Source organism: Vulpes lagopus, chromosome 5 (genome assembly GCF_018345385.1).
Source record: "Vulpes lagopus strain Blue_001 chromosome 5, ASM1834538v1, whole genome shotgun sequence".
Lineage (NCBI taxonomy): Eukaryota > Metazoa > Chordata > Mammalia > Carnivora > Canidae > Vulpes > Vulpes lagopus.
The window spans coordinates 51,258,293-51,280,359 of record NC_054828.1 but is presented as its reverse complement, the minus strand read 5'-3'; the positions used below and the strand labels follow the sequence as shown (position 1 = coordinate 51,280,359).

Here is a 22,067-nt window from a genome sequence, read left to right as displayed (position 1 = left end):
TCCTGCAGGGGGCCTGAAGCTGCCGGCGGAAGGGAGGGCGCCCCAACACGTGCCTGACTCTCGGGGCGCCGCCCTGGCTCCGCCGGTCGCAGCGGGGGCCTCGGCCCTCCCAGCGGGGGTGTGCACGGGAGGCCGCAGGTGGAGACGGAGCCGAGTTCGTGCCGTCGGGGAGGAAACGTCTCCGTGACTTGAGCAGCGCGTCAGGCACGGCCGCAGACGACCACACCGGCCGGGGGGCGCCCGGGGCGGCTACGGCGAGCGGCAGGGGGGCGCTGTCGTTGCTGTTTGGGGTCTGGTTTCCCGGTTAGCGCTGTCGGGCGCGCCGGCGGGGCCGCGGGGCCGGGCGGGGCACCATGTCGGCCTTCGAGAAGCCTCAGATCATCGCCCACATCCAGAAGGGCCTCAACTACACGGTGTTTGACTGCAAGTGGGTGCCCTGCAGCGCCAAGTTTGTGACCATGGGCAACTTCGCGCGGGGCACCGGCGTCGTCCAGGTGTACGAGATCCAGCACGGGGACCTGAAGCTGCTGCGGGAGGTGGGTGCGGCGGGACGGGCGGGGGCGGGGGCGGGGGCCGGGTCCGGGGCGGGTCCGGGTCGGGGTCGGGGCCGGGTCGGGGTCCGGGTCGGGGTCCGGGTAGGGGTCGGGGTCGGGGCCGGGTCGGGGCCGGGTCGGGGTCCGGGTCGGGGCCGGGGTCGGGGTCCGGGTCGGGGCCGGGTCGGGGGTCGGGGTCCGGGTCGGGGTCCGGGTCGGGGGCCGGGTCGGGGCCGGGTCGGGGTCCGGGTCGGGGTCGGGGTCCGGGTCGGGGCCGGGTCGGGGTCGGGGTCCGGGTCGGGGTCCGGGTCGGGGTCCGGGTCGGGGCCGGGTCGGGGTCGGGGCCGGGTAGGGGTCCGGGTCGGGGTCCAGGTCGGGGTCGGGGTCCGGGTCGGGTCGGGGTCGTGTCGGGGTTGGGGTCCGGGTCTGGGTCTGGGTCAGGGTCGGGTCAGGTCAGGGTCAGGCTCCAGGTCGGGGTCTGGGTCCTGGTCAGGGTCTGAGTCCGGATCAGGGTCCACCGCGGAGCCCCCCCCCCCTCCCCCCCGGCTGCCCTAAACTGCTGTTTGATAGAAGCAGAAGCAGAGGTGCCTGCGTAGGTGGCGGAGGCGCTGGCCCGGTGTCCGCAGGCACGTGAATGGCAGCGTCCCCGCCCTCGGGGTGTTTACTTTCCAGACCGAGGATGCATAAATACAAACCGAGATAAATTCTCCACCATAAAGGAACACGGTTCTGCGAGAGTAAAAGAAACTGGGGCTCCAGGGGGGCTCAGCGGTGGAGCACCTGCCTGCGGCCCAGGGCGTGACCCCGGGGTCCTGGGATCCAGTCCCACGTGGGGCTCCCTGCGTGGAGCCTGCTCCTCCCTCTGCCTGGGTCTCTGCCTCTCTCTGTGTTTCATGAATAAATAAGATCTTAAAAAAAAAAAAAAAGCAACTGGAGAGCATCCGCTTGGATGAGACAGGTGTTAAACTGTCAGCTAAAGGATAAATACAGTTTGGATGGCAAGCTTGGATTAGAAGGTACACGGGATCCCGTCTAACTGTAAATTTCTCCGAGTGCTGGCTTTCTGTTCAGTTTGTCTTTTCTTGCCAAGTACTTAGGTCAGAGTTCCTAAGCATGGCTTAGTCGTCTTCGCCTTGTCTTCTGTAGTTCACTGGTTAGCCCCCAGGCACCCGTTGCTGTTTTAGGGCCCAGTTGGGATGACTTGATCCCCACAGGAGCACATCTTGGCAGTGCATTCCTCGGGTACCTAGGGTCCGCTCCAGAAGTATACAGTTGTGTCCCGTATGTCTCTAAGTAGATCGTAAGCTCCTGGGGAGTAAGGGTGGTGTGTTTCAGGAGTGCGGCTTGTAAGGTTCAGCCGCTCAGTAAATTACCTGTTAAAAGCACGAGTGCACGCGTACCTGTAAAAGGATGTAACTTGGGAAATTTAAATAATTGGTTTATGGATCATTAACCAACAGGCGTCAGGGTTTGAACAACTGGGAGACCTTGGAATAGGAGACAGAAATTTACAGGTGAAGCATTAGGAACAGATACCAACTACCGTCACATTTAACCAGAGAGCATTTGCAGACTTGTGGCTTTTAAGGTAGGATTTGTGCACATTTCAGGACTACACTCGTTCCACAAGGCGAAATAGTGCCCTTTGTCTCTATCTCTTGGCAACCTATGCCAAGACACTATGCTGAAGAAGGGCCGAGGTACTCAAGGGACGAATCCCTTCTTTTAAAGAGAGGATAAAACTAGGGCAAAACACTTAAGAACTTGGATTACGTTTGGCTGTGATGGTGCAGTGGGAAAGGCTGTAGGTTTAATACAGGCTTGGTGATTCCCAACCCTTACTGTGCACAGGATCAGCAGAGTGCGCTCTGGGGGTGGGGTGGGGTGGGTGTGTGTGTTTTAAAATATTCAGCCGTGGTCCCACCTTAGGGAATTCCGATGCCGTGGGACTCTTGCATCTACACTAGGGTGAGGCCTGGACATCAGTATTTTTAAGACTTCAGCTACATGATTCTAACAGGTACCAGGGTTGACTGCCACTGGGTAGGTGAATTCTTGAAACACTTGGTTCTTCATCGTGGAACCACCTCAGGTCACGTGTTCCAAAGCTCGTGCATCTGAGGTAAAAATGTGGGAGGGATGCCGATGGGTCTCTGTCCATGTGTGCCTGACCTTGGTATGAAGGACAGACGGAATGAGGGCCTGCTGTACGGCTGAGCTGTTTGTTCCATTGCACGCAGGTTGCAGGGTTCAAGTGAGAGCTGAGAATCTCTTTCTCATCAAACTTTACAGGTGTGAGACTTCCTCATCCTATGAAGGGCACCTTTTCTCTAATTGGCCCAAAGGACGAGGGGTGGCCCTGCAAGATGGAGTCATGGTTGTGGATGTTTATGGTGCGGAAATTAATAATAAGCTAATAAAGTTCTGCTTTTTTAGCCCCAGCACCACTGAGTTTACCCTTGTTACCATTTGGTTGACTAACTTTTAATGTTAATTAAAGTAGCACCAGGATGTGGAGGAGGAAATACTGACAAGCTGTACTAGACCCACCCACAGACAGAACAAAAATAGCTCTCATGGGAATTATCCTCATGGGCTGCCTTAATCATGTCAGCTTACTGCAGCAAAGAGAACCCACAGATATGTCAAAAATGACCATCTATGATGTGCCATACAGCAAAAGTTATTACTATATGCCAGTTTCTTTGTGAAACAAATTTTGTAAAATCTTTTTAGCCATTTTTTTTCCTAATAAGAAGAATGTAAGTAACCATTGGGTTTTTTGAACCTTTTTTCTCCCCCAAAGGTAAAATAATTTGACAGAGGCAGAGAAGGAGCCTTTTTATGAACTATTAAAACTTAGCTTCAGGACGCCTGGGTGGCTCTGCATTGAGCATCTGCCTTTGGCTCGGGGCATGACCCTGGGGTCCCAGGATCGAGTCCCGCATCGGGCCCCCCACAGGGAGCCTGCTTCTCCCTCTGCCTGTGTCTCTGCCTCTCTCTGTGTCTCTCATGAACAAATAAATAAAATCTTAAAAAAAAAAAAAAACAACTTAGCTTCGCTCTAGTGCTACTTCTTAAAGCTATTATGACCTCCATGAACATCTTAGAAAGAGAAAACACCCCTGCTTCTGTAAGTCCGCTTGTCAGCAGAGCTCAGCTCTTCTCAGCAAACTGTAGTTGTCATTGTCATGCAGATAAGGTTTATACATTTGAGGTTTTAAAATATTTTTATATTTTGAAATAATTTGACTCTTGCACAGCAGACTATGAGTACCTATTTATTTTTCTTTGGTATGAGGAGACGAGAGAACATGAGGGAAGCATAAGCACCATATATTTACATCTTGTAAAGATACGAGTGAAGGTGAAAACCAAAGGACACTAGTCTGAAAGTAGGTTCAGTTCATGACTGTACCATCTCCCTCACCAGCCCATTGGTACTTCTCATGACTCTCAGGTTTAGCCCCCAGGATGGGGGCTAGGTAATAAACTTTATCTAATTGATTTACCTGTAAGTTTGGGGGCACCTAGTTTAGTATAAAGAGCATAGAGTCTCCCTGGCCCTAGGGACCTTGAGTAAGCCTGTGTCCTCATCTGGAAAAGAGTGTTCCAAATACTTGGCTTGCAGTTGTGTTAAACAGAAGAGGGATGGCATAGCCCGGAGGGCCGTCTAGAATGGTATCTGGTATGTGTGTTGAGTATATGAATGCTGTTTTCATTGTGGCATATAAATGACACCAGAAACTGTGTGTCATGTGAAACCGTGGTGGGAGAAATGGGAATATGGACTCAGCAGTGGTTGCCCTTTCCCCAGCACTAGGAATGAGAGGTTAATGCCCTTTTATACTTTCATTCAAGAGACGTTGAGCACCTACAAGGTTGCCTAACAGATGGGATGAGGCCCCCTTCTCATGGTTCTCATTCTAGAAAGGTTGGGATAGATAATTGAATAAAACAGTTTTACTGGTAAGTGCTTAGTAAAGAAGATTAAACAGGGTGAGTGATAGTGCTTTGGGGATTCCACTTCAGAATGGAGGAGCAGGGAAAGCCTCTTAGAGGAGGTGACATTTAAGCTGAAATCCAAATTGCGAGAAGGAAGATCTCATGATGTGAGGGAAGAGCGATTCAGGCATTAGTTAATAGTAAGTGCAAATGTCCTGAGGTTGAAATGACTTTATATTGTGTCTAAAGAGCAAAAAGAAAGCTAGAGATGTGGCTGCAGTGTAGTAGAGAGGAGAGAAGCGGAGAATAAGATCAGAGAATCACGGTGAGGTTGCAGAGAGCTCTGTACGTTCTGTCTACCACAGGCCTTGGCTCCTCTCCTGCGAGTCTGGGCCCCTGTAGATGGAGATGCATTTGTTCCGTTCCATTATATTCCAGTGAAGACTGACTTTCAGAATTTGTGCAATGACAAATGTGGACACATCTACTACAGGATCTATTGTAGTAAAGCGGTTCTTAGTTTGGTTTCTTTCCTTCTCAGGGATTGTCAGATGTGTTCAGGTGCCAGAACTCTGAACGCCGCGGTGCTGTTTTTGGGAGTCTGTAAAACATGGGAACATAGTCGGTTCCAATTCTGCACAAAGAAGGAGTTTTCCAGTTGAAAAATCTGGCTGCATCATCATAATGTGGTCTTTGTAGCATGTGAAGTAACCAGACCTGACTTTCATGAAACGAAGACAGAATCTTCATTTCCAGGTTTTCTTACGGGTGTGCATTTGCTGATATTTCCTAACAGACGAGCTGAAAGAGATATGCAAGAAAACTTAAGTTTGAGAAAAACTATCAATTGACAGCTTTCAACTGTGTGTGTGTGTGTGTGTGTGTGTGTGTGTGTGTGAATTCATGTAGGCGCCGACGATCAGTGTGTTCTCGGAGCCTGGCTCGAGATTCTGTTCCAAAGGGCGAAAGGGTTGGAGTGAGATAAAGAGGTCGCTGGGGAGGACCTAGGGAGGACCGTGTCCTAGTACCCGCAGGAAAGTCTTGGAAGGGCCGTGCGACCGCAGGGCTCAGGGGAGGTCAGCTTTGGGCGGGAGGCCTGCTGGCCCGGGGCGGGCGGCGGCGGGGCGGCCGGGGCAGGCGGAGGCGGCGGGGCTGCAGCCCAGCACCGCAGGCCGTAGGCGGGAGGCCGGGACCGGGACCGGGACCAGGACCAGGACCGGGACCGGGACCAGGACCGCGCTGCCTCGGCCCCCCGGGCGGCCCTGGGCGGCCTCGACTGATCCCACGTGGCCCGAGTTGTAGGGTCGAAGGCAGCGGCAGACTCGGGGAGGGCTCAGGGGCCCAGGGCCCGGCAGGGGGCTGGGGCGGGGGCAGCAGAGAAGTGGGGGGATGAGCGGAGGCCCCGCGGGGGCGGGGGGGGGGGGGCCGGGGAGGAGCCTGCGGGGATCGTGCGGGGATCGCGGATCGCGGATGGGGTCGCGGAGGAGTCGCTGCTTGGCGGGACCTCCTGGAGGCGGGGCGGGCCTGCTCGCTGGGCCCCATGTGCCGGGGCTCGCTGGCCTAGAGCAGGAGCCTAGGAAGAGTGTGGGCCGCGGGGACAGAGGGGCAGAGACCCGGGCGGAGGGAGGAGCGGGCCGTGCGGAGCCGACGTGGACCGATCCCGCCCCAGGACCGCGCCGGGTCCGGGGCTCGGCCCTTCAGCAGGGCGGGTGCGCGGTGGGGCCACCGACAGGGCTGCGGGCTGCGGGCACGCGGGGAGCGGCTGCCGCCTAAAGAAGCTGGAGACTGTTGGCTGCCCCGGACCAGCAGCGGCGCCCTCGGGCCTCGCGCGGACCTCGCCGCCTCGGTAGGGCCGGGAGAGCGGGGACGTGGGCTCCCGGGGAGGGCCGAGAGGGACGCGTGGCCGTCGGGCGCGACCACCTGCGGCCTGTTGTCGCCTGCGCTGAGGACCCTGAGGAGCAGCAGCACGTCGGCTGCGGACAGTGTCCGGTGCTGCGGGGCCTCCTGGGGGTGCCGGGAAGGGCCGGGCCGGACAGGCGCGGGCTTCCGGACCACGGAGAAGCGGCTGCAGGAGGAGCCTGACGACTGGATCGGATGCTTTGATGCTTTCGTACTGCGCGTCGTACCAGCCCCACAACAGCCGCGAATACGTGGACCGTGTACACGGCTGCTTACCTCAGTGACGGTCCTCTCTCCCCCCCGTCAAGATTGAGAAGGCCAAACCCGTTAAATGTGGAACATTCGGTGCAACATCTTTACAGCAGAGATACTTGGCGACTGGAGACTTTGCCGGAAACCTCCATGTATGGTAAGATGATCTGATCAATAGCAGGACACACGGTCGGCGTTCTCCTTGACAGCCTCGGGTCTTCCTCTGAAACGGAGAGTCCTAATTTTAAGATGTTTCCTGTTCATTTTTAACTGTTTACGAAAACGTGAGAATTGTCTTTTAATGCATATTTCTAGATTTCATATTCAAAATCTCTTTAAAAATACATTGGATTTTCTTTAGAGTTTGAATGGTGTTGCCGGTATTTATTTCCACACTCGCTGTTTGGTGCTGGCGTTTGCTGCCCTGTATGTGTCCCTCAAGGGCTCTTCCCCGCACACGTGTGGCGCAGAACAGTTAGATATTGTTTACGTGTCCGCAAGACAGTTAGCCTTACTGAATGATACACACAGATTTTGTTTTGATTTTTTTAATGTAGAACTCTCATTAAAAAAAAATTAATACTTCAGTTGATATCGAAGCACAACTTTTCAGGAACACGTCTGTTGAGCAAATCAATGTAAACCTGTCACTAATGAACAAAACCATTATTATGCCAAAGGCTTGTAATTTTCGACCTGGATTTATTTCCTCATATTGAAATTAAATTGCAGGAACTGATATTCCTTTTAATTCTTTCTCAAGAATATCTTATTTTACCTGTTTAAAGTATATAGTGATGTTCTAGAAGAAATCATCTTCTCTGCTTCATGTTTTCTAAGGTGACCTTTCTTGATTCTCACTCAGAATCTGCTGCTTTCTAATTGAGTTACTCTGAAATATCTCTCTTAGAATATAAAACAGAATGAAGCTATTTTAACTTCCTTTGCTTTAACTGCTTAGTCAGCACTTAGCAGAATGCACCGGTTCTTACATGCTGTGTCATATACTTTCACAGAAATCGGGAGAGGCCAGTCTGCTTGTTATTTTTTAAAATAACATATTTCAGTATAAGAATATGCAAAAAAGGGGGATCCCTGGGTGGCGCAGCGGTTTGGCGCCTGCCTTTGGCCCAGGGCGCGATCCTGGAGACCCGGGATCGAATCCCACGTCGGGCTCCCGGTGCATGGAGCCTGCTTCTCCCTCCGCCTGTGTCTCTGCCTCTCTCTCTCTCTCTCTGTGACTATCATAAATTAAAAAAAAAAAAAAAAAAAAAAAAAAAGAATATGCAAAAAATATAACTGTTGACTGTCTTCCTAATAGAGTCTCCTAGAATAGTTATAGGTATTACTGACTTACTATCATTGTTTAATCTTACAATTTCATGCTATAAAAAGCAGTGTCGTAAAGTCTGTCAAAGCAGTTCCTTTAAGTAGAACCTCAGTCCTATTTAGTCTGATTCTTTCACAGTGATGCTGCAAAGGTAAACATCTCTTAACCAGGTTGAGCTATCTGAAATTTTAATCAGAGAGATTTTACTAATAAATCTTGGGATAATAATCTAGTAATAAGTTAGGATTACATTTTGTGAATAGCTGCATTTATTATTATTTTTTTTAAAGTATAAGTTGTCAAAAACTGACTTGTTAAAGAGAAATGTGGATTAAAGGCTCTAGGAAAAAAAGGGAGGCATGAGAAGGGGTATATTAACATAACCTGCTTGAGCCTGCCATCTCGGGGAGACTCAGACGCTCATAGTTAGCAGGTACTTTCCTGCATTCCTCTCTCTTAACTAACCTAGATTTAGACAGACTTACATTTATTGTGACCAGCATGATGATACACTAAGAAGTATGTAACTAAAAAAAAAAAGAAAGAAAAGAAAGAAAATATGTAACTAGATGAAAATAGTACAGAATTTATTATTTAATTTATTTATTCATGAGAGACACAAGAGAGAGAAGCAGAGACACAGGCAGAGGGAGAAGCAAGCTCCCTGCGGGCGCCCGACACAGGACTCCATCCCAGGCCCCCAGGATCATGCCCTGAGCCGAAGGCAGATGCTCAACCACTGAGCCACCCAGGCATCTGGAAAATAGTATGGAATGTAGTGAGAAAATAGTACGTTATAAAGGAGGAAACGTATGCAAAGTAAACACTATTCATATTTTATCCTTCCAAAAGATCTCAAGATCAGACTAGCAAGGCCTATTTTGGAAACATTCTGAATTACTTTGAACTTATTCTGTGTTCAAAGTAGTGATGATTAGACTTCAGTGGACCAAAGGGTCAGAAGATTTGGGGCTCCTCCTCCATTACGTCTGGGAAGGAGCCCAGGAATCTGCATTTATTAGCAAGCTCACCTGGTAAATCATGTGCAGAGGCCCTAGATGATGATCTCCAAGAATCACTAAGTGGGCTCAGGACTTAGAGTTGCAAGTTGAATGATGGCAGTTCTCATTGAGGACTTGACAGTAGCTAAAGAGGAGACAAAATATTGGAAGTAAATGTATAAATTATGTTCATACTTGAAACCCCCTTTTTTTTTTTTTTGAAACCCTTATTTTTAAACAAAAATCTAAATTTGATGTGCATTCTTAAATTTCAGTAATGGACTAAATGTGTGGGCCTCGTAGAGTAAATAAGAGGCTGTGTTCTGTTGTCTAGGAATTTGGAAGCTCCAGAGATCCCAGTATATTCCGTAAAGGGCCATAAAGAAATTATAAATACCATAGATGGCGTAGGTGGACTGGGAATCGGGGAAGGTGCGCCTGAAATTGTGACTGGCAGCCGAGATGGTAAGTTAAAGCATTCTGTGTATTTAAAAGTGTTTTTTCTTTAGATCCTTGTGCAACAGTTTATCTTCTCTATGTGAAAATCCTCTTCAGTAGCCTTGGCTCCTTCAATCTAATGGTACACTTATTTAATAGGCAAGTTGAATTGCTTATCCCTCAACTGCCTCAGACTTCTAGGTGTTTTGAGACAGAGGCATATAGCCCTTACCATTTTAGTTTGGAGCTAGTTCAACTACTACCACTGTTTCCTATGAACCTTGAAGATTTAAAATTTCCTCACAGGTTTTTGAGGCAGCTGACAATATAGGGTGGGAGGCAGCTTTTCATTTTTGTGATGGGGCGGAGGGAAGGAGAGGGAAAATCTGAGCAGCCTCCACGCCCAGTGCAGAGCCCAACAGCGGGCTTGATCTCATGACCCTGAGATCACAACGTGAGCCGAAATCAAGAGTTGCATGCTCCAACCCACTGAACCACCCAGGCGTCCCTCACTTTCCTTTTTTTGAAAAGCAGAATTAGTACTTGTGAAAACTGTCGTGTTGACAGCCGGTTGAACATCGAAGGTCTGTGATCCTCCACCGAGCATGGTAGGAGGATCCGAGGGCACCAACTTTACTTGTCCACCCTGCGGTTCCTAAGGGGACAGGTCTGTTGGTGTTCAGAGGTGTTCTGAATGCCTGTAAAGGGAGTCAGAATTTGCTTCCTCATAAAATACTTAGCACCTTAGTGAGTTTGGCTGGTTTTTAATGGCTGCTCAAGACCATGAGGAAATTGTTTTAAAAGAAAAGTGAAATATATATTTTTTAAGAGTTTATTCAGAGTGTCTGTTTTAGAAATAAGTTATTCCTTTTAATCATAAAAGTCACATGGAATATAGAAGGAAAATTAGCATTCAGTCTTCCACAGCAGCATAACCCTTAGATTTGTTTTCCTTTCTAGCCTCATCTACAGTTTTGTATTAGCTGTCAGTGTGGATGTGATTTTTGTCTTTTTAAATTTTGTGTTTTGTCATACACAGATGTTGCCGTTTCCATCACTGCCATTCTAATGACTATGTGAAAGTCACTACACTGTGCGTGTAGCTCAGGCGTCCTTAACCATGTCTTTGTTAATAAGCATTCAGTTTGTGTTAAGTTTTTGTTTATTGTTTTAGGAGAGTGGCCTTAAAATCATGAAGGAATGAGTATCATCATGTATATAACTTTCTTAGAATTAGCATATTTTCTTAATTTTTAAAATCTACTGTCAGACTTTCCAAAGTACCCGTGTACATTCCACACTACCATAGGTGGATTTCCAGTCTACCCTACCGGCATTGATTTTCCTTCCCGCCACCCCCCCGCAATTTTATAGATAAAAATCATAGTCCATTCCAATTTGTGTTAACTTCTGTATTTAACTTTCTGTATTTGTCAGTTAGTTTTGTTTTGTGAATTGTCCATTTATGTTCTTTGCTCATTTAACTATTGCAAATTCCATATGGATCTTATCAATTTGTGTGAGCCCTCTAGCGTAATAATTTGTATGAACCCTCTAGAGTAATATAATAACCTCTTGTCACATTTGTGAGAAATTTTTTTAATGACACACTTTATTTTATCCTTGGAGATAAATCTAGTGGGATATCTCTCCTTTTCCTGAGTTTATTATCTCTTTTAAGGATTTTTTACCCTTTTCTTGTTGTCTCTCAAGTACTTGCCTCTTAGCCATTTTATTAAATGCATTTGTATTTCTCATAGGCAATGAGGAGTTTAGTTAGTAGTCCTGTAATTTGCATTAAAAGGAGAAGCATTGAGAAGACGTATGTGTTAATTTTATTTAATACTTCCCTCATCTCTGTTGCCACAGGGAAATTAAACTTAATTGTATGTGAGATAGTATTCTATAACCCCATATAAGAAATCGTAACTGTAAAAATTAGAGTTTATTCATCTGTATAAAAAAAATGCCAACGGTTACATGGGTTGTATGGAAAAAAAATGGAAATGACACTGATATTATTCTAAATAACCAGTGTATTAGGTTTAGGCTCAAAGGAAATAAGACATAATCTGAATTAATAACTTTTATGTTTCCTTTGTCATTCATACCTTGTTGATAACTTCAGAAGAGCTGTTGGCTTTTCTGTATCTATTAACTTAGACATCGAGTCTGACAATAACATAGGGGTTATGTCTGGTATTAAATACAACTTGCCCAAGTGGAAGTCAGAAATATGTGAGTATTCTTCGAGTGTTCTGTGGTCTGTCGTATCGCCACAGACACAGGAAGTCATAGGAAGAGAATGCAGAAATGTCATCAATCACTATTGAATTTTTCCAACTCACTTGTATGTACGACAGGCACTGTGAAGGTGTGGGACCCAAGACAAAAAGATGATCCTGTTGCCAATATGGAACCTGTACAAGGAGAAAACAAGAGGGACTGTTGGACTGTGGCATTTGGTAAATTATTGAAGAACCTTGCATTTGAGGTATCAGATGGTGAAAAGCGCAGTGCTTCAAGAAATTCCCAATAGTCTCCTTTACAGTCTGCTTTGTGGATTGTTCTGATAGTGTATTGAGGCAGATAGAGACGGTGCTTATTAATGTCAGCCTCTGGGGCCTCGGTTTGAATCCTCACTTTGTTATTTCTTGGCTGAGTGAAGTGGGCAACTTACCAAGCTTCTCTCTGTTCCTTAGCTTCTTCACTTATAAAGCAGAACTAATAATAGAATTTACCTAATAGCATTATGAGGATTCAGTGAATTAATACATGGAAAGTGCTGAGACTTGTGCTTAAATTATTAAGTGCTCAAAATATTTGCTACTATTACACACTTCTGTTTAACTAGATAATGTTGACCTGGTTTGGAGCCAAATGCCATTAATGGAGCTAAGCAGAGTCTCAAAATCAAATGGTGACCCAACAGATCTCACGTTATACTCGACACAGTGTTATTTTCTAGAACATCGTTATGCCGTTACAGAATTATTTATCATTTGATAACTTATGTTCCTCTGTTACTATTACTTAAAATGCACATTGACTTTGTAGGATTAAATGATGTGTGCCCTAGTATCTCTCTTGCTGACAGCCATAATTAAAATATTTTTTGCTCCTAAAGGATACGGATCATACTTAGTTGGAAATCTGTATGTTCTTTCTTCTGTTTCTTCGCATAATCTTGTGTAGATAACAGGCATTAAAAGTGCGACTTAATAGTATATGTGAACTATTTAACTTTTATATGTTGTTTAAAAATTGCAGTATTATTTAATCAGAGGAAAGTCTTAGATTTCCAATTAAAAAAATAAGTTATTGTATGGGAATTACTGTGTTTATATGTTATGAGCAATAATATATAAATTTAGTGCATGTACACTCTAGGGAGAAATTTCAGAATTTGTATTTAGAATCATCATCTAAAATTTGATACAATAATTAAAATGTTATTACCTGTGGGTCCATTAATGCCTTTCATCTTTGATCTAAGGGACATAAGTGCAGTTTTAAATTTGGGACATTAAGTTTGAAAAACAATTGATCTGACTCTTTTATGAATGTCAGGTACATGCAGAACAGTGTGAACATGCAGAGGTGAGAGATTCCCAGTCTTGCCTCAAGAAGCTTATAGTTTAGTAAAGAGGGTATGACGTCTACGCTAATGATGCTACAGGGCGGGAATGATAAAAGGTGACAAGAGGTGTGGATGAATATAGAAGGCATCTCGAGGGACAGGTGGCTATGGAGGAAGAACATTTTGACCCCAGGCCAAGTATATATAGTATTTGAATCACTGAAGTTGGGAGGAAATGTCAAGCCTGGGGAATAGCCTGAAATGTGCCCAAGAACATATGTTGAAGGAAACCGTGGCGGGAGTAGCCTTTCCGAAGTCAGGAGTGTTTAGATGGTGTGGAGGCGGAGGTGAACTTTTGAGAGTTTTTCTGGGGATGAGATGTGACCAGAACTTGAGGAAGATCAAATTGGTGGTGTGTGGCGGGGAGAGGGGAGTGCCAGAGGTCCTCCAGAAGCACCCCCGGATCCACGCAGGATGAGTTGAACCTCAGGTTACAGTCTTACTGCAGCTGTGATCGTTCCTACAACTACGCACAGATCACAGTGTGTTAACTTACCAGTTCAGATTTATTTCCATGCAAAGAGAACACCAGACGACATTTTGTAAAATGAAGGAGTTTTCAGGTTGTTTCTATTTGCGTCCAAATGTAGTTGCTGCCAGAGAAAGCAACCGTAGCACAGCTGTAGTTCTTCTTCTGCTGTGTTTGGACATAACCGACCCGGCCGTGTGCGGGTCCGGCAGAGAAGGAAGGGCGCTTCCACGTAGACTCCGGTGAACACCGGTCAGCCCTCCACTAGAGAACTTCAGCAAGGGAGGCTTTTAAAAAAACAAAAAGCAAAAAAACTCAAAAACCAGTATCAGATAGCCAGCCTAATAATTCTGACGTCCCTTCAGGGTTGGCAACTCGAGATTTGGCCTCTTGTGGGTTTTTTGGTCTGATTTGGTACCAGTTATATGTGTGTTTTACGACGTGATTTCAGCAGCCTTCAGACGAGCCTTCCTAAAGACCCGCAATGCGTCTTGATTTCCAGGCAATGCTTACAATCAAGAGGAGCGTGTTGTTTGTGCTGGCTACGACAATGGCGACATCAAACTGTTTGATCTGAGAAATATGTCCTTGCGGTGGGAGACCAACATAAAAAATGGGGTAACGTACACTTGGCTTCTGTGTGGGTGGTCTGAGCGTGCTTTTGTCCACCTCCGAACTACTTCAAAAGCAGAGCGCCCCTCGTGGCTCATCTCAGGCATCCCCCTGCCCATGGCTTTGAACCTTCGGGGCTGTTCAGCCCTCTGAGAATTTAATGATTCTCATCAGGGGTCCTCTCTTCAGAAAGTGAGCACACGTTGAGATGTGCTGTGACAGTCCCTGGTGGCCACCAGCCCCCGTGGCCTGTCTGTTGGACCCCTGTGGGCGAGGCCGTGTGATAGTGAGGTGGTAACGGGCCCTGTGCCTGCTAATACTGGAAAGCCTGAAGCAGTAATAGCCTCCCCAAGTACTTTCAGATTTGGGGGTCGTGAATTGTAGACCTTTAGTGAAGAATGTGGTTCTTTCCTGTTTTTTAAAAATCAGCTTTGACTGGGCGGTAGAAAATAAAGTTACATGAAAACAGTGAAAGATCCCATGGGTTTCCAGATTGATCTCAAAAGATACAGTGATTATTTAAATGCTTTCACATGAACTGATAATTTTACTGTTTGACTTAGTTTAAAAGAACCTCCTGAATAACAGTCATTGGACCATCAATAGTACGTATTTTCTATTTCAGGTGTGCAGCTTGGAGTTTGACAGAAAAGACATAAGTATGAATAAATTGGTAGCTACGTCACTGGAAGGAAAATTTCATGTTTTTGATATGAGGACACAGCATCCAACTAAAGGTTTTGCTTCTGTTTCAGAAAAGGTAAGTTAGGAGAGAAATGTCTTTCTTTGAAGAGGAATGTTCATAGCTTGTTTTAGACTAATAAATAGAATTAGTCACCGAGGTTCCTTCCAAGTCTTTATGTGAAGGGAGCTATTTTTAATGCATTCCTGTAGGAACTTGACAAGTTTTTCTGTGCAGAGAGTACTTTCCCAAAGTTTATCAATTTTAGATTTCTTGATTACAATAAAGGCTTCTCAGTTGGCTAAGAATCTTATTTTGTAGTTTAAGAACATCACAAGACAACTCGCTGATGGTAAGAACTGCATCGACAAAATGTAGCCTTATGCTTTCTAATAAATATAATATTTGTGTTAATATCTAATTATATACTTCTCAAAACATATCAACACGTATATGTTATTTCATTTCATTTTATATTCCGGTTTGCTATATTAAGTGAAATCATTCAAAACATTAATCATGGGCACATAGTGGATTCAGAAAAATTATTCAGTCACTCATTTACACATATACGTACCGTACGTTGCTCCAGACGTATTTGAGTAGCTTGGAAGGAAACATCCACGGCACCTGGTGGCTCAGTCGGTTAAGCATCAGCCTTCGGCTCAGGTCGTGATCCCGGGGTCCTGGGATGGAGCCCTGCATGGGGCTCCTGCTCAGCGGGGAGCCTGCTTCTCCCTCTCCCTCTGCCCCTCCCCCTGTTCTCTCTCTCTGTCAAATAAGTGAATAAAGAAAATCTTAAAAAGAAGGAAACGTACAGTATTACGACATCAAAAATAGATCAAGAAAGCAGATCGCAGGGAAGAAACTGGTTAAAGAAAGAAAAAAAAACAAGATGATGAAGCCTGGAGTAAGGGGATTGCATAAAATTCAAGCTGAAATGCCCTGTCATTTGCCAGAGGGTTGGGAATGTGACTCCGACCTTCCTTGAATGTGGAAGTAAAGATCCGTTACAGGTTTGTAGTTTCCATAAGATTAAAACTTGTAAGTTGCTCAGGAACTAACATTTACTCTCTCGCTCCCTCTCCCTCCATCACGGATTCAGTAGCACTTCTCAAACCTTCCTGTCTTGTCTTATTTTGTTATTACTGCTAATTATTATTATTACTGCATATAAATTGCTGTCACTGCCTGATGAACTAAATTCTTAACAACGTAGCTGTAAGTTGCAGTATCTTTTGCCTTGTTATTTCAGAATATAGTAAGTGCCTATCAGCAGCTTAAAGCATTTTATTAAATAGACTCTTTTTTTTTTTTTTAAATGGACTCTTATGCAATTGTAACACGTTTCTCAGCCAGTGGTTTTTTTTTTTTTTTTTTTTTTTTAAGATTTTATTTATTTGAGAGCATGAGTGAGAGAGCACAAGCAGGGAGAGTGGCAGAGGGAGAGGGACAAACAGACCCCCCTGAGCAGGAAGCCTGACTCAGGGCTGGATCCCAGGACCTGGGATCACGACCTGAGCCAAAGGCAGACGCTTAACCACTGAGCCACCCAGGTGCCCCCGTAGCCAGTGTATTTTAAGAGGTCACATCCCCTCTTGCTTTGTGTGTGTATGTTTTTATTCAGTTTTCAGAAGAGAAAAGAGAAGCTTAAACTATGAAATAAACTGAAATACGTTTTAACACCTTGAACCCAGTCACTTGAGGACTCTTACACTTGAATATGGGATTTTAATGTGCTAATGGTCATCCTTTTACAAGACTATTCAGTCAAATGCCAAGACTAATCGCTCACTGAAATGTGAAGTGTCTAAGAATTACCTAGATCTAGTTGGTCTCAAGCAGAAATCTTTCCTCCCTCCCGCTCCCTCCATCTTTCCTGCCTGCTCCCCCACCGCCCACCATCTCGCTGTCTCTCAAATTCCTTGCAGTGACTCTTACACCATTAACACTGATTTACTAGCTGTTGTCGAGGTGCTAACAAGCTCTTAACCTGCCAGGTGCCATTTTTGTCTTTTAGTTTAATATGACTGATAAAGACCCTGGTTTATTATGACCTTAAACACCGTCTTTAAGTCCTTGTGGTCCTTATTTTGAAGCCTGGACAAGTCAGATGGTATAAAATAAAGATAAGGCTCTGGGAGCTTTAAATTAAAATTCATTCTGTATATGGGAACTCCATGTAGTTCTCACTCAGTTTGCTGGAAACCTGAAGCTGCCCTAAAGCATAAAGTCTACTGTTTTTGAAAAAGAAATTCAGCCTGTACTTTTTTCACCTTTGGATGAAGTATATGTATTTGCATTTTGAGTTTTTCTTCTCCCTCAGAGTGAGCTAGAGATATTTAAATGTGTAGAAATCGATTTGCATAATTGTACTATAAACTTATATGGACTTTTAATCTGATGACAATTTTTTAATCCACCAGAACTTTGTTTCATAAAGCAATAAAGAAAAATGATGCTTTTTGTGAGGGACTCTGTAGTAATCTCTGTAGCCCTTACAAAGACACGTGCCGGAAACACTTCAACTACTTTTATAACAGTTGAATTCTAGTAAAACAATTTTTTCCTGCAGAGTTTCTCTATTTGCGCAGTCTTTTTTATCATGTAAATGTAAAAACTAGTTGTTTGCCTCTTGTCCTGTCTAGGCCCATAAATCAACTGTGTGGCAGGTCCGACACCTGCCACAGAACCGAGAGCTCTTCCTGACGGCCGGGGGCGCCGGCAGCCTTCACCTCTGGAAGTAGTAAGTCTCTGCCCGCGCACGTTGCTCCTTTTTAAGTCACTGGTGGGCGGAAGGTAGGAGTAGAGTGAACTTTGTTGTCTCTCTTCCTCCTTTGACTTCGTTCATTTTGATATGATTTTAAGTTAAGTGATATTACGTAAGTGTTATTTTGCCAGCTTTTAAAAAAAATTAATGTACTTATTTTACACTTAGTAAACACTAACATTCTTTAGACACACTAAAGATATTGGGCATTTCAGTTGTGTCTTCCGTATAGCAGGGTAACGTAGGAATCATTCTTTTCATAGATATAAAATCATACTTTTTGCTAGGTTTCCATTGTTTGTTTTCTTTTGTAATTTTGATATGAAAAATTTGAACAAAGGCTTTTGAAACATCATTCTGGTTGCTAGAACACTGCCTTTTAAGAATACGAAGACGGTTGGAATTCTTTATTTTAGATCCTGATAATTCCCTTGCCCAAGTTCACCTCCCATTGCTGTGAAGGAACCTGCACAGTGCCGAGGCCCCTGATGGCGTCCAGGGAAAGCCTGGCCGTCGAGTGGGCTGTGTGCGGCGGGGAGGGCGAGGGCGAGGTACAGCTGCCGCTCTGCTCGGCGTGCCGGGCCCTCAGGTGGCACGTACCAGGTCAGCGGTCATTTAAAGGGCCTGATAAAAGTTGAGAGTTAATGTTTTTTCTTTCTCCATCACTAAAGGCAAAAAACCCAACAACACACAAATGAAAGGGTATTTCAAAAGTAACGTTTGATTAACGACACACGAATAAGAACACTCTTCAGCACGGCTGGGACTTTGCCATGTGCGAAATACTCGTCTATTTATCAGCTGCTGTTAGGAGCTAGCAGGGAGTCTGAGAAACGGGGCTGCGTGTGGGAAGGGTTCAAGCGTTAGGGATCCAGCTGACCAAAACCGGAGAGTGAATGTTTTCGGTCAAGATTGTATAGTTTCTGTTAGTAAGAAGCAGAGGAGAAGCCGTAAGAATTCCGGGAGAACAGCCGGTGGACAGCCCACTGGTGGCTTCCCTTTGCCTGGTACGCTGCCCACCGTCCCTCCCCGCTGCCTCCAGCCCAGGGCTCCGGCCCCGTGGTGAGCCGAGCGGGGCCCATCGGTATCCGGCGGGGACCGTGCTCTTCAGGCTCCTTCCCTGAAGAACTCCTTCCAGTTTCCTTTGTCAGCCACATTCCATGCGACGTGCAAACGTTTCTGCAGCTAGAATTTTTGATGACAGTATAAAGTGGGGTCTTGTATGTAATCAGAAATTTGAAGCTTATCTCGATATGAATTTTCATCTTCATCGTAACAGATACCTAGTCTTTCTTCAGATTGGTTAGGAGCTTTGCTCTCGGAGTTGTTACTACACCAGCAGAAGAGATTGGGTTTAAGTAGCATGATATTTGACTTTCTTTCCATTTGCCAGTCTCCCTCGGTAGTAATGTAGTTGTTCTACAATTACTGAGTACCTGAGAGTTCCTAGAGCACCTCATCTAGTTAAATCAGAGATTGTTTTTTGAGTGGATGGACTCCAACATGCAGATTTCTTGTGTGTATTTGGTTTTTTAAAAATTTTATTTACATTCAATTAATATAATGTGTTACTAGTGTCAGAGGTAGAGGTCAGTGATTCATCAGTCTGTGCCCTCCTTCATGCCCGTCACCAGTACCCCCCGCCCCCTTCCCTCCAGCAACCCTCAGTTTGTTTTCTAGAGGTAAGAGTCTCTTAGGTTTGTCTCCATCACTGATTGCATCTTATTTTTTCCTCTCTTCACCTATGATCCTCTGTTTCTTAAATTCAGCATGAGTGAGATCATATAATTGTCTTTCTCTGATTGACTTATTTCACATAGCATAACACCCTCTAGCTCTATCCACGTCTTTCCCAATGGGAAGATTTCTTTTTTTTTTTTCCTGATGGCTGAGTAGTAGTCTAGTGTGTGTGTGTACTACATCTCACATATACTACATCTTCTTCATCCAATTTTTGTGTATTTAAAACCCACACACATGCATATACATTCTTAAAACTTTAATAGATAATATAGAAGGCTTAAAAAATCTTTGTTTTAAATACTAAATAATTGCATCCTTTGCCAAGAGACATGAAAAAATTCTGTAAACTGTGTCATCATCTGAATGTCTTACTCCTTTTAATCAAAAGAGGTTGTATGGTCCAAGAAGAAGAAAGAATAGTAGGGATCTGCCTAGCACTTGTGTTTCTCCTCTGCTTCTGAGTTGCTTTGTCCCTCTCACACTCTTGGCCTCTGTGAGCATCGAGGAAATGAAGGTAATGTCATGGTCGGTACCGAACAGGCTTTAGAGCCCCTCTGAGGAAGATTATTCCTGTTTTTCACTAGGAACTTCTTTTCCCCCTTCTCAAATCTAGACCAAATAGTATTTATAGTTGTTAACCTTCAGCTCTACTTATTTTATGAATTTATATGTTCAGCTGAAAAAAAAAATGTTCTTAGAATTGCTTTTTTTTTTTTTTAAAGCAATGATTTTTTTTAAGATCTAAAGTCTCCTAGCAGCATGCTTCTGTGGCAATGGTACACACAAGGTCTGTGGGCTTGGGTCTGTGTCATAGAGCTCGACAGTTAGGAACAGAGTCTGCTGCTCATTCTGGAAGTGCTTAGGCGACGTTCCGCAAGTGTTACTTAAGGGCTTTTGCCTTTGCACTTGCGCTGCCTGTGGTGTCCAGGAAGCCGGATCTAGAGAAGGACTGCGTAAAGGATTATCAGGAACACCAAGCAAGTTTAATAAATAAGGCTAGGTCAACCTAGAACTTTATAATAAAAGAGAATACAGGCTCAAGCTGAGCAGAGATGATGTTTAAAAGTTTTTAGTAGAACCGAGCCCTTTATTTCTTTTTTAAAGCTATATTTTGGGGGATGATGCTGAGGCTGAAATAGTGTCTATTTGTATAAAACGCAACATGGAGAGATTCTTTAAGTCTTTATCAGCTTGAGTACCCAGCAGAGAAGTAAAAATGGAGCTACTGGACTGTATGTGTATAAATACGGTGTGGAGAACGCTAGGATCTCTGTCCTTACCACTCCGTCTTGTTTGCAGCGAGTACCCTATTCAGCGGTCAAAGAAAGATTCTGAGGGAGTCGAGATGGGAGTTGCAGGCTCGGTCAGCCTCCTGCAGAACGTCACCTTGTCTACCCAGCCCATTTCCAGTCTCGACTGGAGTCCAGATAAAAGGGGTCTCTGCATCTGCAGTTCTTTTGATCAAATGGTAAGAGTACTGATCGTTACAAAACTCCATAAAATTTGATCCGAAGACTTAGGACCTGAAACCTTCCGGAGGAACGCTCAGAGTATTTAGGACGTGCCCGGGGATCCTCTGGCCCTCACTGAGCAGAGTTGGATTTGACGGATGAAAACAGTCCCCAGATGCAAACGTCCAGACCCGCCTCCCTCCGGGTGTGAAACACCGAGAGGTGTGTTCCATCCACCGGACTCGAACTGGTTTGCTGCAGCGTTGGGGGACCGCTGTCTCCAGAGCCCGCGCTGCTCATCTCTCCTCCATCTCTACGAAAAAGTTGGTACTTTTATGCATTTAAACATGTTTTAAATTTGTTCTTCGACCCCAGAGTTACATATTTTACCATAACACCTGGTTTCAAATAGTTCAGTCTCGGTAAAAGTACCATGAATTAACCTTCATAAATATACTTTGAGAGATTTCAGTGTCAGTAAGTTTCTGAACAGACTATTACTTTATAAAATACTGAAACGGCACGGTCAGACTAGATTTGGTAACTGTTTTCAGCTGTAAGACTCCTAAAACGAAATATCATTTACCAAGTGAATATTTATAGTGACCTCTTTTTATCTAAAAAACAGGAGTCAAATTAGACTTGTTTATTGGCTGGTAAGTGATGTTGAGATGTAGAAGAATATGGGGGTTTTCTAGCCTTATTTTTTTGTCAAATCTTTTCATATATTTTATAAATAAATTTGTTTGTGAAATCTGTGGAAGCTTTGATTCTGTTCATGTAACAGTAGTAATAAGGCCAACACCATCACTTCTTTGCTCTATAAATGCTTAGTAAGTACCTCTTGACCCACGGTTTCATCCTGCTCACCGGATCTTTGGCTCGGCTCAGGCATTCACCTTATCACGCCTTCCTTAAGCCTACCCTCCCCCCCCTCAACTCAGGAGTCGGAGCACCTAAAACACTTTAATATGTAAGAGTCCTGTGACTTTATGGGTGCTTGGAAACTCAGTGTTTTGGAGTATTAAATTCAGAAAATTGACCTTTTAAAAAATCCCCAAGAGATTTTTTTGCTGCAGTCATAATTATGGAAGTAAAACTGAAACTGAATTTAAAACCTGTACCTGCTGGGTTGTTTTGTTTTATTTTGTTTTGTTTTTCATTTTTAGAAGAAAAATAAAAAATACGGAATTCTCTTTTAGGAAACGTGTATTGGGTGGTGCAATTAGGTTTAAGTCAAGAACAATAATTACTTCTGTTTCATTAAATCTGCCATGGACTGTAAGATCGATCTCCCACCAC

The 22,067-nt window shown here is 44.9% G+C and overlaps 1 protein-coding gene across 1 annotated transcript; it reads left to right on the top strand.

Moving 5' to 3' along the window:
- Positions 1–228: 228 nt before the first annotated feature.
- DNAAF10 (dynein axonemal assembly factor 10) lies at positions 229–21,523 on the top strand. Its single transcript, XM_041756578.1, has 8 exons — positions 229–536; positions 6,686–6,786; positions 9,295–9,425; positions 11,762–11,863; positions 14,010–14,125; positions 14,745–14,879; positions 17,450–17,547; positions 20,614–21,523. The coding sequence occupies exons 1-8, from the start codon at positions 354–356 to the stop codon at positions 20,819–20,821; spliced, it is 1,074 nt and encodes a 357-aa protein (XP_041612512.1). The 5' UTR covers positions 229–353; the 3' UTR covers positions 20,822–21,523.
- The last annotated feature ends 544 nt before the right edge of the window (positions 21,524–22,067 follow it).